A 13204-nucleotide genomic window follows, 5' to 3' on the forward strand; every position below is an offset into this window, starting at 1 on the left:
TTTATGCCAATATTCTCAGTTAGCTTTGCCCTAAAGCTGCATTTTTTTCCAGCAGTGTCCTCAGGCGGCAGCAGCAAAGGAGGGGGAAACTCCTGGGCCAAGCTTTACACCGAGGCCAGGCTTTACTCCTAGGCCAGGCTTTATTCCCAGGCCAGGCTATATTCCCAGGCCAGGCTTTATTCCCAGGGTGCTTCTCCCATGCTAGATGGGAGATATTTTAACCCTCCTGGAGCTCCAGGGATTGAATTTCCTTCCAAAACCTGAAGATTTAGCACAAGAGCTGCTTGGAGAAATACCTGCAGGCCAGCTGAGGTGGTGGTCCTGGTTGAAAATCTCTTGTAGGTAAAAACCAAAGTTGAGGTGGTGACCCTGGCTGAAAATCACTGGTAGGTAAAACCCAAAGTTTCTCCAGGGCTGGGCACTGGCTCCTGAGCTGCTTCCCCCTCTGTCCTCCCTGCAGAGGAATGGCTGGGAAGGGTCAATGTTTAACCAAGGTGGGAAGGACATGTGTGGGAGCTGGCAGGGCCCTGGCTGGCTGACAGAGATCCCTCTCCATGCTCAGGAGGGAGGATGGTTCCTGAGGGCTTTTCCTGCTCCCCTCAGAGCCCTGGCTCTGCAGGATGGGCCTGAGCTCCTCCAGGGTGACCAGGGTGGCCCCAGTGCCCACCCAGGGGGATGTGCCCGCTCTGGGTGCCCTGCAGGGGCTGCCCACAGAGCCAGGCCAGGCCCCAGCCTGGGGAAAACCAATATTCCAGCTGGAACTGCCTCCTCTGAGGGAGACCTGGTACGGGAGAGCCGCGGCAGGTGAGGGGGCACTGCTGGGACGTTGTTGTCACCTGGGGTCACCGAGGCTGGGGCTGTGCTGGCTGCACTGGGGGTGGGTGCAGGGGGGGCTGTGCTGCCTCAGCTGCTTTGTGCCATTTGTGCCATTTGTGCCATTTCCAGCATGAAAAACACCAATCGCTTTTAACATTTTAAAATGTTAAAAGTTTAATAATAATAAAATGGTTGTAAGAATAGTAATATAATTAGAGTAATCATTTGGACAATTTGAATTAGGACAATTTGAGAAAATAGAAACAAAGAGTTATGGAGAGTCTGGGTACCTTTTCTGGGCAAAATAAGCCCGAAAAAAGACCCATGTTAACAGAGGATTAACCCTTAAAAGGAATAGCCTGTTGTATATTCATACATCTCATCCATGATGCATAAATTCCATTCAAACACAGGATTCTGTCTGGGCAGTGTCAGCTTCTTCCTCGTAATCCTGACGGCATCTTCTGGACTGAGTGAGGCAGGAAGAAGTTCATTTTTTCTGATAATGGAGCAATAAATTCTCTTCCTCTGAAAGATTTAGGTGTCCTGTGGCTGCTATCTCAGTGCGAGTCCTTTCTTTAGAAAAAAGTATCCTACATAGTATAGTTTCTATATAGTATAGTTTTAACCTCATGTTATAACCTAAAACTATATTTAACACACTACTTAAGAATATTAACACAACATAGCATTCTAACACAACACATGTAATATTCATTTTAATATTTGTGAAAAGCCAATCATAAAATACACATTTTTCACAGCTGGATGTTTCAGCTTTGGGAAAACTTATTTTTCCCCTTCCACTGTTTTGGAATGTGTCTCACTCAGCAGAGCCCAGCTCCTTGCTCTCATCAGGCACCCTTGGGAGCAGCTCAGCATCCCCCTGGCACCCCCTGTGACCCCATCCCAGCCCTGCCCTGCCCACCTGCCCCTGCCAGGCACAGCTCTGCCCTGATCACAGTCAGATCCTGGCCAGGTGAAGCTCAGCACTGGAATCAATGATGAATTTTCAGGAGCAGAGGAAGGCAGAGAGCCTGGCTGTGCTTCCCTACAAGCAGCCTCCAAACTCCATCCACTCCCAAATCCTTCCCAGAGCTCTGCATCCTCTGGAAGAGGAGGTGCAGCTCTCCACAAGGAGCTGGATGCTGACAAATGCTTCCCACAGCTCTCAGGGCAGTGTGGGGAGAAACATCCATGAAAACCAGGGTGTGTGAGGAAGGGCAAGGCAGAGGGAGGAGGATCTGCACCCCCCAGCACCCCCTCCCTGCTCCTCCACTCCCAAAAATCAATTTCTGACCCACACCAAGCAGGGTTAAGCATTGCTGCTTCACCAGAGGATGGGTATCTCCTCCTGGATTGTTCATCAGATGGCATCAGGAAGCAGTGAGAGCAAATAAACCTCTGGAGTGATAGCAGTGACATTCCCAGAACTGAGGTTTGGGGGAGAATACAAATCAGGTCTTGCTGTAGAAAAGCAGGTTTTATGTGCTCCACGAGAGCAAGAACAGCCAAATGTTCCTGTTCTGGGAAATTATCACTGGGCATTTAACAAATGTTTGTTTTAAAAAAGTGTATTTTATTAAAAAATTAATAAATGCAATCTTCCATTGCTATCCATTTTCAGAAACAAGATGAGTATGCTCAGGAGGACTTGAGTGAAGTATTAACTCGAGCTGCTGTCTAAATAAGCAAAGCCTCCCAGAGAACTGGTTTTATTTGGTTTATGAGGGTTCAGCTTGGCTTATTTTAAACCCAGATTCCCCCAGAGGGGAGGATCTGCTGCTGCTGAAGTGCAGGGGTGAAAACCAGGAGAACAGGAGCCACAAGGATGCCTTGAGCTGGGGTTTGGTGATTTGGGGACAGCCAGCCCCCAGCTCTGTATCTGCAGAGCACAAGGACAAATGTCCTGCAGGCCCCATGCGTGGATGGCATGGGAGGGAAAAATTCGAAACAACCCCAAACACAAACCATCAAACCTCATAAGGGAGAAACAACTTCCTCAAAGCCCTGCCCTTCACCTGGACAAGCTTCTCCTAAGGCACAGCCACCTCCCAGTGCTGTGTCCTTGCTCCCATCTCCATGGGCCACCTCCTTCCCTTTCCTTTCCCCTCAGAAATTCCCTGGGCACCCACTGCCTGCAGACAGAGGCAAAAATTCCCTTTTTCTCTAACAAGTTGCTATTCCACCATGTGCTCCCTGCAGGTTTGTCTCCAGAGGAGCCTCCTGTGCTGGAAATTTTCCCCTCAGGCTCCCATTCCTGCATGTGTGGAGCAGCCAGAGCTTCACTCCGTGGTTAAACATTGCCAGAGCTCTGCAAAACATTTACCTGGTGGAGGAGGCACCATCTCCCAAATCCCAGCACCTCACAGGAGGAGGAAATTCCTCCCTCTGAGGGTGGTGGGCCAATGGCACAGGGTGCCCAGAGAAGCTGTGGCTGCCCCTGGATCCCTGGAAGTGCCCAAGTGTTCCAAGGATGGGGCTTGGAGCAACCTGGGATAGTGGAAAGTGACTCTGGGATAGTGGAAAATGGGAAAAAAAAATGATCTTTAGAGTAACTTCCAACCCAAACCATTCCATGATTCTGTGGTTGTCTTCTGTCTCTTCCCCAAGAGCCCAGCCTGGTGATTTTCCATGAGGTTCAATGAAGTCCCCCATAAACTGACCTCCAAAATACTGCTTTTCTTGTTAAATATGACTAAAATTTGATTAAATTTGACATCAAAAAATGTGATTAAATTTGACATCAGCTAATCCTCTTCCTGCACTTTATCCCCAGCTCTCCTCACTTGCCACCTCCTCAGGAGCTGCTCAGCTACACCTCAATGAGCTCCATGTGTAAAATGTCATTTGAATGCATCTGTTGGGGTGAAAAGGTGGGATAAACAGATAAAATGTTGTGTGAAAGAAATACTTCCTGCACATGCAGGTATTTATTTGTGCAAGAAAAGAACAAAAAGGGCAGTGGTGTCCAGCTGAGAGCACCAGCATAGAACAGACCCGAGCCCAGATCCTGTCCAGGGCTCAGAGAAAGCTCTGCCCTAATAACTAACAGGGATCACTGGTGTGTGACACGTTCTTTTGGGCTGAGTTCAGGCTCTGGGAGGGCACCCAGACCTTTAATTCCTGCTGCTGCAGCCCAGCTCTGCCACAGGCAGCAAATCAGCAGAGCTATTGCTCAGTCCCACCAAAAAATAACAACAATCAGGGGCTGAGCAGCAGGAAAAGACCCAAACTCTGCCTGGGCATGACTTTAACTGGGCAGGCAGCAGAGATCAGGGATTGCTGGCCAGCTGATTGTGACCGTGTTCACAGCGGTTTTCAGATGAGGGAAGAGATGAGAATCTGACTCCATGTTTCAGAAGGCTTGATTTATTATTTTATGATATAGATTACAGTTAAACTATACTAAAAGAATAGAAGAAAGGATTTCATCAGAAGGCTAGCTAAGAATAGAAAAGAAAGAATGATAAGAAAGGTTTGTGTCTCGGACTCTCTCTGAGCCAGCTGACTGTGATTGGCCATTAATGAGAAACAACCACATGAGACCAATCACAGATGCACCTGTTGCATTCCACAGCAGCAGATAATCAATGTTTACATTTTGTTCCTGAGGCCTCCCAGCTTCTCAGGAGGAAAAATCCTAAGGAAAGGATTTTTTATAAAAGTTGTCTGCGACAGCTGGTGGTTACAGGGCATGGGATGAGCAGAATCCCTTGCCCACCCAAATCCCAGGGGCTGGGAAAGGCACAGGAGACACAAGGATGGTGATGGTGATATTTAAAAGCATGAGTGTCTGTAGAGGTATTTAGAAATCACAAGCACACCCACTTTACTCCTGCAGCCAATAGAATATTCCGTGTGTCACTGGAATACACAGCCAGGGACTTCAGTGGGATCTCCAACCAAAAAACAGGGCAGAAAGATATGGCTGAGTGCACCTGATGACCCAAAAGTAACTTCATCCATTTCTTCAACCTTTAAGGGCCCCTCTCCTGGAACACCTTGCCGGGACAGGATGGGACCAGCATCATCAAGCAGCACCCACCTCGAAGGCCTCAGGTAAGGCAAATTGAAATATTTGTCTCCGCAAGCCAGGTCTCATAAACTCCTGGAGATCTATTTCACACCCAAGATAGCTCAGCTACCTTAGAAGGCATAAAATTTTCCAGCCTGGGACAGAGTTTTATGCAGAGTTTTACCCAGTTTGGGGAATTTTTGGCCTTCCCAGCAGGGCAGGGTGATGGGCTGGGGCTGTGGGAGGTTTTCTGCCCCCATCCACCCTGTGCTGTGCTGGTGGCCTCGGTGCCTTCCTGGGGTGATGCCAGCCTGGAGCACGGCTTGTGGTGGCACATGCTGCCATCTAGTGCCACCTTCCAGCTTCATATTTGCCTTTTTGGGTTTTTTTGATGCTAAGAGGTGTGTATTGTCGTATTTTCTGAAAAATCCCTTCGCCAGGATTGCTTCTCGTGGGAAGCTGAGGAGCCTCAGAGAAAAAAGAAAGCAATAATTATCTGATTGCTTCTCCTGTGTTTTGCTGCTTTGGAATGTGGTCTGGAGATTGTTTACCAACTGGTCATTGTTTGATTGGTTCCATGTGAATTGTTTTTAATTAATGACCAATCACAGCCAGCTGTGTCAGACTGAGGCATCAGTCACGAGTTTTCATTATCATTCTTGGTAACTTTCTGTCTGTATCCTTTCTCTTTCTTTAGTATAGCTTGGTATAGTATTCTACAATAATATGATATGATAATAATATAATATAATATAATATAATATAATATAATATAATATAATATAATATAATATAATATAATATAATATAATATAATATATAAGCTTTCTAAGAACATGGAGTCAGACTCATCTCTTCACCTCATCCTGGGGACCCTGCAAATACCACACTTGGCACTGGGGATTAGTGGGGAATTGTCCCTTTAAATGACACTGATTTTTCCTCCTGGATTTTTACAAAGATCCAAAATGACAGCTCAGGATTCAGCAGCAATTCAGTGCAGACATGGCCCTGTTGAGTCTTAACTTTTTTTTTTTTGTTAGGATTGGGGTTAAATGTGTGAGATGGCATTTTTTATTTGGATTGAGGTGTTTATTCGTTTATATTTCTATTATAGTTTTATAAATTGTGAGTTTTATAGTATTTTATTTCAATACATTTTAAAAATAGAGTTGTATCTCTTTTTTTATAAGGTTTTTTAAGGATAAATTGTTTAACTAAGAAATTACACTTAAATTATTTTTATTTTTAACCTAATAACTAATTATTTGTGATTTGTAATGTCGACATTTTTATTTAAATGTATAATATTAGTTAAACTTATGAAGAAGGACTAGTTTTTTTATAATTTTTTTATCTTATTATATATATTTTAATAATATATTTTAATATAGAAATATTGAATAGTAAATATAATCTATTAATAATAAATAAAATAATAAGTTTAATATGAACTATTAAATAGTGTATAAATATTATTTTAATACATATTTATATATTTATATAAATATATATAATATATAAATGAATAATAATTAAAAATAGATATAGATATATTTTAAAATATTTTTAAAAATATATTTTAAAGGTTTAAACTCTAAGTTTTCTACTATGTAATATTATACACTTTTATTTAAACTATATACTCATTATCTTAGTTTTGTTATTTAATTTTGGAAGCCTTCCTTATGGCCTCAGGTCAATGCAGTGTTCTTTTGGGGGTCAGTGCCTGTCAGGACAGAAAGTCTAAAATTCTCCGTGACCAGGGTTCCAACATGTCCCCATTTATTGGCCACTTGTTCATAATCAAGGAGTTAATGGTGTCCCAAATAAAATATAATTCATGTGTTACAAAGTCCTTTGGATGTCTCCTTTAATTTTTATTAAGCTGTACTGAGCTCCCCTCCTGGGAGGGACCTCCAGGTGGAATCACCACCCCTGGGAGTGTTCCAAAATCCTGTGGATGTGGCACTTGTGGGGACAGGTTTGGTGCTGGACCTGGCAGTGCTGGGACAATGGTTGGGCTTGATGGTCTGAGGGGTCTTTTCCAGCCTGGTGATTCCATGGACACCAAGCCATGGAATGACCCAGCACCACCTCAGAGCCTGGCGTGGTTTAAGGAGGTTCCTTGAGATAAAAACCCATGCTCAGAGCAGCCTAGAGCAAGGCTCTGCTTGTTTTCACCAGCCAGCAGAAAAGGAACTTTGTCCCATGCACAGCTCTGCAGAGAGAGGTCTTATTTAGGCCAGTAAGAGATCTTATTTAGGCTGGACAGAAGGAATGGTGCTCCAGGTCTCCTCGAATTGGGATCTGCCCTTTGATGACCTGATAGGATTTTTAAGATGATTAAATTATACACACTCAGCTTTGCCATGAAGCAATCTGAGCTGTGGTTTGGCTTCACTCTGGTCTTGGATGGAGCTTTGGGTGCTCTTGGGGCTCAAGGAGAAATAGCTGCAGGGATGGAATTACTGTCAAACTGGGGCTTTGCTGCCTGTGCTGAAATGTCAAAGATTTCCCCAGTTTTGCCACTCCTGAAGGACCAAATGATGTTCATCTCCCTGAGATGCCAAACTCCCTCCTGTATCCCAGGCAGCTGGGCCAGAATTGGAGCTGGAGGAATGTCAAGGTAGTTTCATATCCGGTTTAATGATCCTGTGGAATGAGCACTGTTAATATTATAAATCCTGGACTTGCAGAGGCTTGAACCTGCCATCCCTCCCCAAGCAATCGCTCCTGCGAAGTCCTGGAGTCGGCCAGCCGTGGCTGCAAGCCCAAAGCCAAAGGTAAGTGCATGAGTTTGTGCCCTTCCCCAGGCCATTCCTGGCTGCAGGCTCCTCTTTCCCTCCCCCTTGGGGCACCCTGAAGGGCAGAAGTTGGTGTTTAAGCCCTGGCTGTGCTCCTGGCCCTGGCTGAGCCCAGGACACCGAGCTGAAATGCTGCCCTGTGGGTGAGAGGATCCAAAATAAGGGGAAAGCTTCCTGATCTCCAGCATGACAGTTCCCTGGATGAGATGGACCTGCTGAGCCAGGATATTTAATATTTTAGAGGCTGAAAGTACGAGAGGCACGTTTTTAAATGAGTTATTTGAGCACCCATCACTTGCAGTTGGTGGGGAGAAGGGAGAGACCTCCTCACTCTCCCTGTCAGGAATTTGGAGCCAGGTGGGGCTCAGGCTCCTCCCGGGGAACAAGGAATGAGAGGAAATGCCCTCAGTTTGTGCCAGGAGAGGTTTAGATTGGATTTTAAGGAAAATTCCTTCACTGAAAGCACTGTCAAACATTAGAACAGGCTGCCCAAGGCAGTAGTGGAGTCACCATCCCTGGGGGATTTCAAAGCCACATGGATGTGGCACTTGGGGACATGGGTCAGTGGTGGCCTTGGCAGTGCTGAGGGGACAGCTGGACTCCATGATCCTAGATATCTTTTCCAACCTTAACAATTCCATAAGTCTGATTTAAAGGCTGCAAACACTGTGTGCCACAAACATCCCCTGTAGCCCCAAACATGCAAATGCCATTCTTCCCTTTGGATCCTGAGATTATCTTGGAGAACCGACTCCAGGCAGAAACACCTGGGGGGGCAGAAGCACGAATTCATCATTTTAATGAAGTTTTTTTCCCCTCCTGCCCCTGAGCTGTGGGATGAACTGCAAGCACAGTGGAAATCTGTGCTGAATTCCTGCGAGCTGGAGATGCTGGCTGGCTTTATCTGGGAGTGCCCGAGGGGTTTGTGAGCTGCTGGCTCTTCCTTTCTCTTTCAGAAAGTGCAGGTGTATTTATTTGCATCTTTAAATACCTCGTAGGTGCTGGAGAAGAAGGGGCAAGGCCTGAATCCCCTCCCTGGCAGGAGGCAGCACTTGCACAAGCTTCGGATGCTGGACTTGACCCGCAAGCGACGAGAGGTAATGCCAGGGTGGATTTGGGGAGTGTCACAGACATCTTTTCATTAAAAATCCTTTCCTTAGGATTTTTTCCTCCTGAGAAGGTGAGAGGCCTCAGGAACAAAATGTAAACAATGGTTATCTGCTGCTGTGGAATGCAACAGGTGCATCTGTGATTGGTCTCATGTTGGATGTTTGGAATTAATGACCAGTCACGGTCAGCTGGCTCAGACAGAGATCCGAGCCACAAACCTTTGTTATCATTCTTTTCTTTCTGTTCTTAGCCAGCCTTCTGATGAAACCTTTTCTTCTATTCTTTTAGTAAAGTTTTAATGTAATATATATCATAAAATAATAAATCATGTAATTTCTGAAACATGGAGTCAGATCCTCGTCTCTTCCTTCAACATAAGACCCCTGTGAACACTGTCAGGGGAGGGGATGGGGGTCTCTCTCCCACGGACCAGGAGGCTTCAGACCTGTTGCTGGGAAGAGGAAATGAAGCTTTACCTGATTTTTAGGCAGAGGATTGGTGGGGAGCATCCCCAGGCCCCTGTGATCAGCAATTACCTGTGATTTTTCCAACGCTATGCCTTCATTTGGCCGTGACTCACAGAGAAACCAAAAAATCCCTGTCCCAGTCATGTTCTGTCATGTACCCACTCTGGCAGATTCCATTTGCTTAGGTTAAACTACTCGACTGTGCAATTATTAATTCCAGGGCCAAGCCCCTAACGCTGTGCCGCGTCGAGCTATTAAAGCACATTGAAGCACATTAAAACACATTAAAACACATTCGCGCCTCTGCTGCTTGTGTTGACAACTCATTTGCAAACCCAGGCGGAGCTGAAGAGGAATCTCCACAGGGAGGCGAAAATCAATAAGCAAAACATCAAGGAATTGAGCCCCAGGGATGTCCTTGGCACTCCCCAGAGAGGTGACAGCACCGGCAGCCCGGACCCCATCCCTGCTGGGCACAATCAGCGCTTTCCTGAAGACGACCCTGGTAAGTGGAATAATTTTCCAAGCTGATGTAAAACTCGCCAGCCCACCTAAATGTCATCAGAGGAGTTTCCCTGTGGAAGATTCATCCACTGCTCCATCTCCTGCAGGGATGAGAAGCAGGTTCAGGGGGGAAAGGCTGAGTTTGCAGGACGAAGCATTGGAAATTGGAATGCACTCACTGAGGCTGATCACTTTTTGGGTTTAGGGTTTTTTCCCCTCTGTCCCTGCAGAAGTGGATCTCAGCCTCCTCTTCATCCTGATCTGTCCAAGGGATGAGCCCTGTCCTGCTTTGCCTGCATGTGAAAACCTCTGGCACAGGCTGAGAGTGTTTCACCCAGGCTGGAAGTGCTTTAATCAGTGAAAAACTCACCTGAAGGTGAACTTCCACCAGGAGGAAGGGGAACAAACCTGGCTTCCTATTCCCTTGTGGTTCTCCACCTCAGCTCTGTTCCCCTTGGGGATAAAGCCATACTGCCAGACTGTAATTTCACCAAATAATCCTGAGTTGTGTTACACCGGCCCCAGACATGGGGTCTGGTGTCAGGATTTTCCTTACCTGCTGTCCACAGCCATTCCCAGCTCAGGTCCAGCTGACTGAGAAGCTCTGCAGCTGATATTTTATTTTTGATATTTTATGATATTTTATTTTTTTTTCTCTCCCCCAGGACTCTGCAGGGCTGAACCCTCTGCAGGCAGGAGGGGGAAGGTTGACCTGTGGTTCTGCAGGGAGCCACGGACCAGGGATCTATTCTGGGACTCCTCCAGCACAGACTCAGAGGAGTGGGAAGAGAGGATTCACCACAAACCCACGCTCGTGAGGACCAAGACAGAGAGAATTTCCCTCTTTGATGACTTCTTTGACAGGGATTTCTAGTGGCCTGTGCCAAAGAAATGAGCCCCAGCTCTGGAGGGCTGGAACCCCCCAGATGGAGGGGATGGGGCTGGAGACAGTGAGTGTGGAGTGTCACAGACACATTTTATGAAAAATCCTTTCCTTAGGATTTTTCTTCCTGAGAAGCTGGAAGGCCTCAGGAACAAAATGTAAACAATGCTTATTTGCTGCTGTGGAATGCAACAGGTGCATCTGGGATTGGTCTCATGTGGTTGTTTCTAATTAATGGCCAATCACAGTCAGCTGGCTCGGACTCTGTCTGAGCCACAAACCTTTGTTCTTATTCCTTCTTTTTCTATTCTTAGCCAGCCTTCTGAGGAAATCCTTTTCTTCTATTCTTTTAGTATAGTTTTAATGTAATATATATCATAAAATAATAAATCAAGCCTTCTGAAACATGGAGTCAGATTCTCGTCTCTTCCCTCATCCTCAGACCCCTGTGAACACCGTCACACTGGAGGAGTGAGGGGAAGACAGGGAAAGGCAGATATTTCTAGATAAAAACTACAATTTTGAGCTAAAGAGGACATTGCAGTTCTGTACCTGTCCCAGATGCCATCCTTGTTCTATACCATTGTCCCCTGATTTCTAAACCAGGGGTGTAATTGTGGCTTCTGAAAGCATTTTATTATAGAATCAGAATGGTTTGTGTTGGAAGGGACCTTAAATATCCTCTAATTCCAGCTCTGTAAGTGTTGGGAGTGGAATTTCTGTGAGTGTGGGCCAGTGGAAAGGACATCTGGGAATGAGGAGCTCACTGATGTGGGGTGAGCAAAAACCCCCTGGGTTGTGCGGCTGAATCAAAATTAATGGGGAATAAAGCCTTGGATGGAACAACAGTGAAATGGGGGCAGAGAGAGGAGGAGGGGGCTGGGGAAAGTTCTGGTTAACTCCAAATATCAAATTTCAACTGAAATTAAATGTTTCTCTTGCCTCTGAGTTACTCAATCCTCCCGTTTAAATTAGGGTTAACCTTTTCAAAACCACAAACCCCAGTTCAAAATGCAAGGTAAAATGATTCATTTAGAAAGTCTTTAAATTCCATTTTTTCACATTTCTAAAATTCCTCTTTCACTTTAGTGGATTTTGGTTTGATTTTTTTTTCAGTTTGTGGGTTTTTTTTGTTTGTTTGTTTGTTGGTTTTGGTTTTTTATTATTTCGTCTCTCCCGGTCCTGCACACAGAAATACATGTACTCGCTTCAGAGCTAGCCACCAGATTTATATAAAATCTGAAAAATCTGGCTTTGGTTCATTTTTTCCCTGTTCAGGGTTCAGTGCTGGGGAGTGACTGATGGAAATGGAGAAATCTCCATCTTCTCCTGCAGACATTCTCCCAGGGATGCTGATCAAGCTGCAGCACCTCCCAGGGATTTTAACAAGCTGCCCTGTTCCAATCTCACATTTCAAAAATATGATTATATGAAGGTGTCTGATCTATCAAAAACACTCTCACAGTTTCCATCTCACGTAAATTGAATTTTTTTATTAAATGATCTCATTTTCCTTACGAAATAATTTGTTACCTGAGAGGGAACTTCACCCAATTCTCCTGTATTCTATCTGGTTGTCCCTGGAGGTCCATAAAGATCACCAAGTTTATGGTGAATTTTTTTATTACATGATTTATATAAAAGGAGATTTCAGTTAAATATCACAGTTACTTTAACGTGGCAAACTGGGTAAGTAGGTGTGAAATATGTGTATTTTATTATTGGCTTTTTGCAAATATGAAAATGAATATTATATGTGTTGTGTTAGAAAGTAATGCTGTATTAATTCTCTTAAGTAGTGTGTTAAATATAGTTTTAGGTTATAAAAAATGTTAAAATAGAAACTATGCTATGTAAGATATTTTTCTTAAAGAAAGGACTCACAGCGAGACAGCAGCCACAGGACACCTGAATCTTTCAGAGAAAGAGAATTTATTGCTCCATTATCAGAAGAAATGAACTTCTTCCTGCCTCAAAGGTACTGTCAGGATTCAGAGGAAGAAGCTGACACTGCCCAGACAGAATCCTGTGTTTGAATGGAATTTATGCATCATGGATGAGGTGTATGAATATGCAGCAGGCTGTTGCTTTTAAGGGTTAATCCTCTGTTAACGTGTGTCCTTTTTTGGGCTTATTTTGCCCAGAAAAGTTACCCAGACTGTCTGTAACTCTTTGTTGTTATTGTCTCATATTGTCCTAATTCAATTTGTCCAAATTATTATTACTCTAATTGTATTACTATTTTTTTAATAACCATTTTATTACTATTACACTTTTAAAATTCTAAAAACAAGTGATTGGCGTTTTTCACATAGGGGACTGATGAAACACAAGAGAGGGAGAGATTTCCCCACCAGCTCTGACTGCCAGCACCAGCTTTGCCTCTGTTTGTAGCTGCTGACCAAAGGCATTAACCCTTCCTGGTGCCTCCTGCTTGTCCCCCTCCCTTCCCACCTGCTCTTTCTGGAACAACCAGGGGGCAAAGCATCCTCAGATCAGCTCCTTGCTGCAGGCCAGGGGCTCCAGGTGCAACAAACATCATTATCATCACAGCACTTTCAGGTGGAGACCTGATCCTCCCATTTTTCAAGCCAGAAGA

General features: G+C 44.8%; 1 protein-coding gene across 1 annotated transcript; it reads left to right on the top strand.

The window, feature by feature from the left end:
* Positions 1-575: 575 nt before the first annotated feature.
* On the top strand, positions 576-10990 carry CCDC198 (coiled-coil domain containing 198). Its single transcript, XM_058807761.1, has 6 exons — positions 576-804; positions 4802-4878; positions 7534-7620; positions 8640-8738; positions 9558-9723; positions 10388-10990. Exons 1-6 carry the CDS (start codon positions 621-623, stop codon positions 10594-10596), a joined length of 822 nt encoding a protein of 273 aa, XP_058663744.1. The 5' UTR covers positions 576-620; the 3' UTR covers positions 10597-10990.
* Positions 10991-13204: the final 2214 nt, after the last annotated feature.

The sequence above is a fragment of the Ammospiza caudacuta genome, chromosome 6 (genome assembly GCF_027887145.1).
Source record: "Ammospiza caudacuta isolate bAmmCau1 chromosome 6, bAmmCau1.pri, whole genome shotgun sequence".
Taxonomy (NCBI): domain Eukaryota; kingdom Metazoa; phylum Chordata; class Aves; order Passeriformes; family Passerellidae; genus Ammospiza; species Ammospiza caudacuta.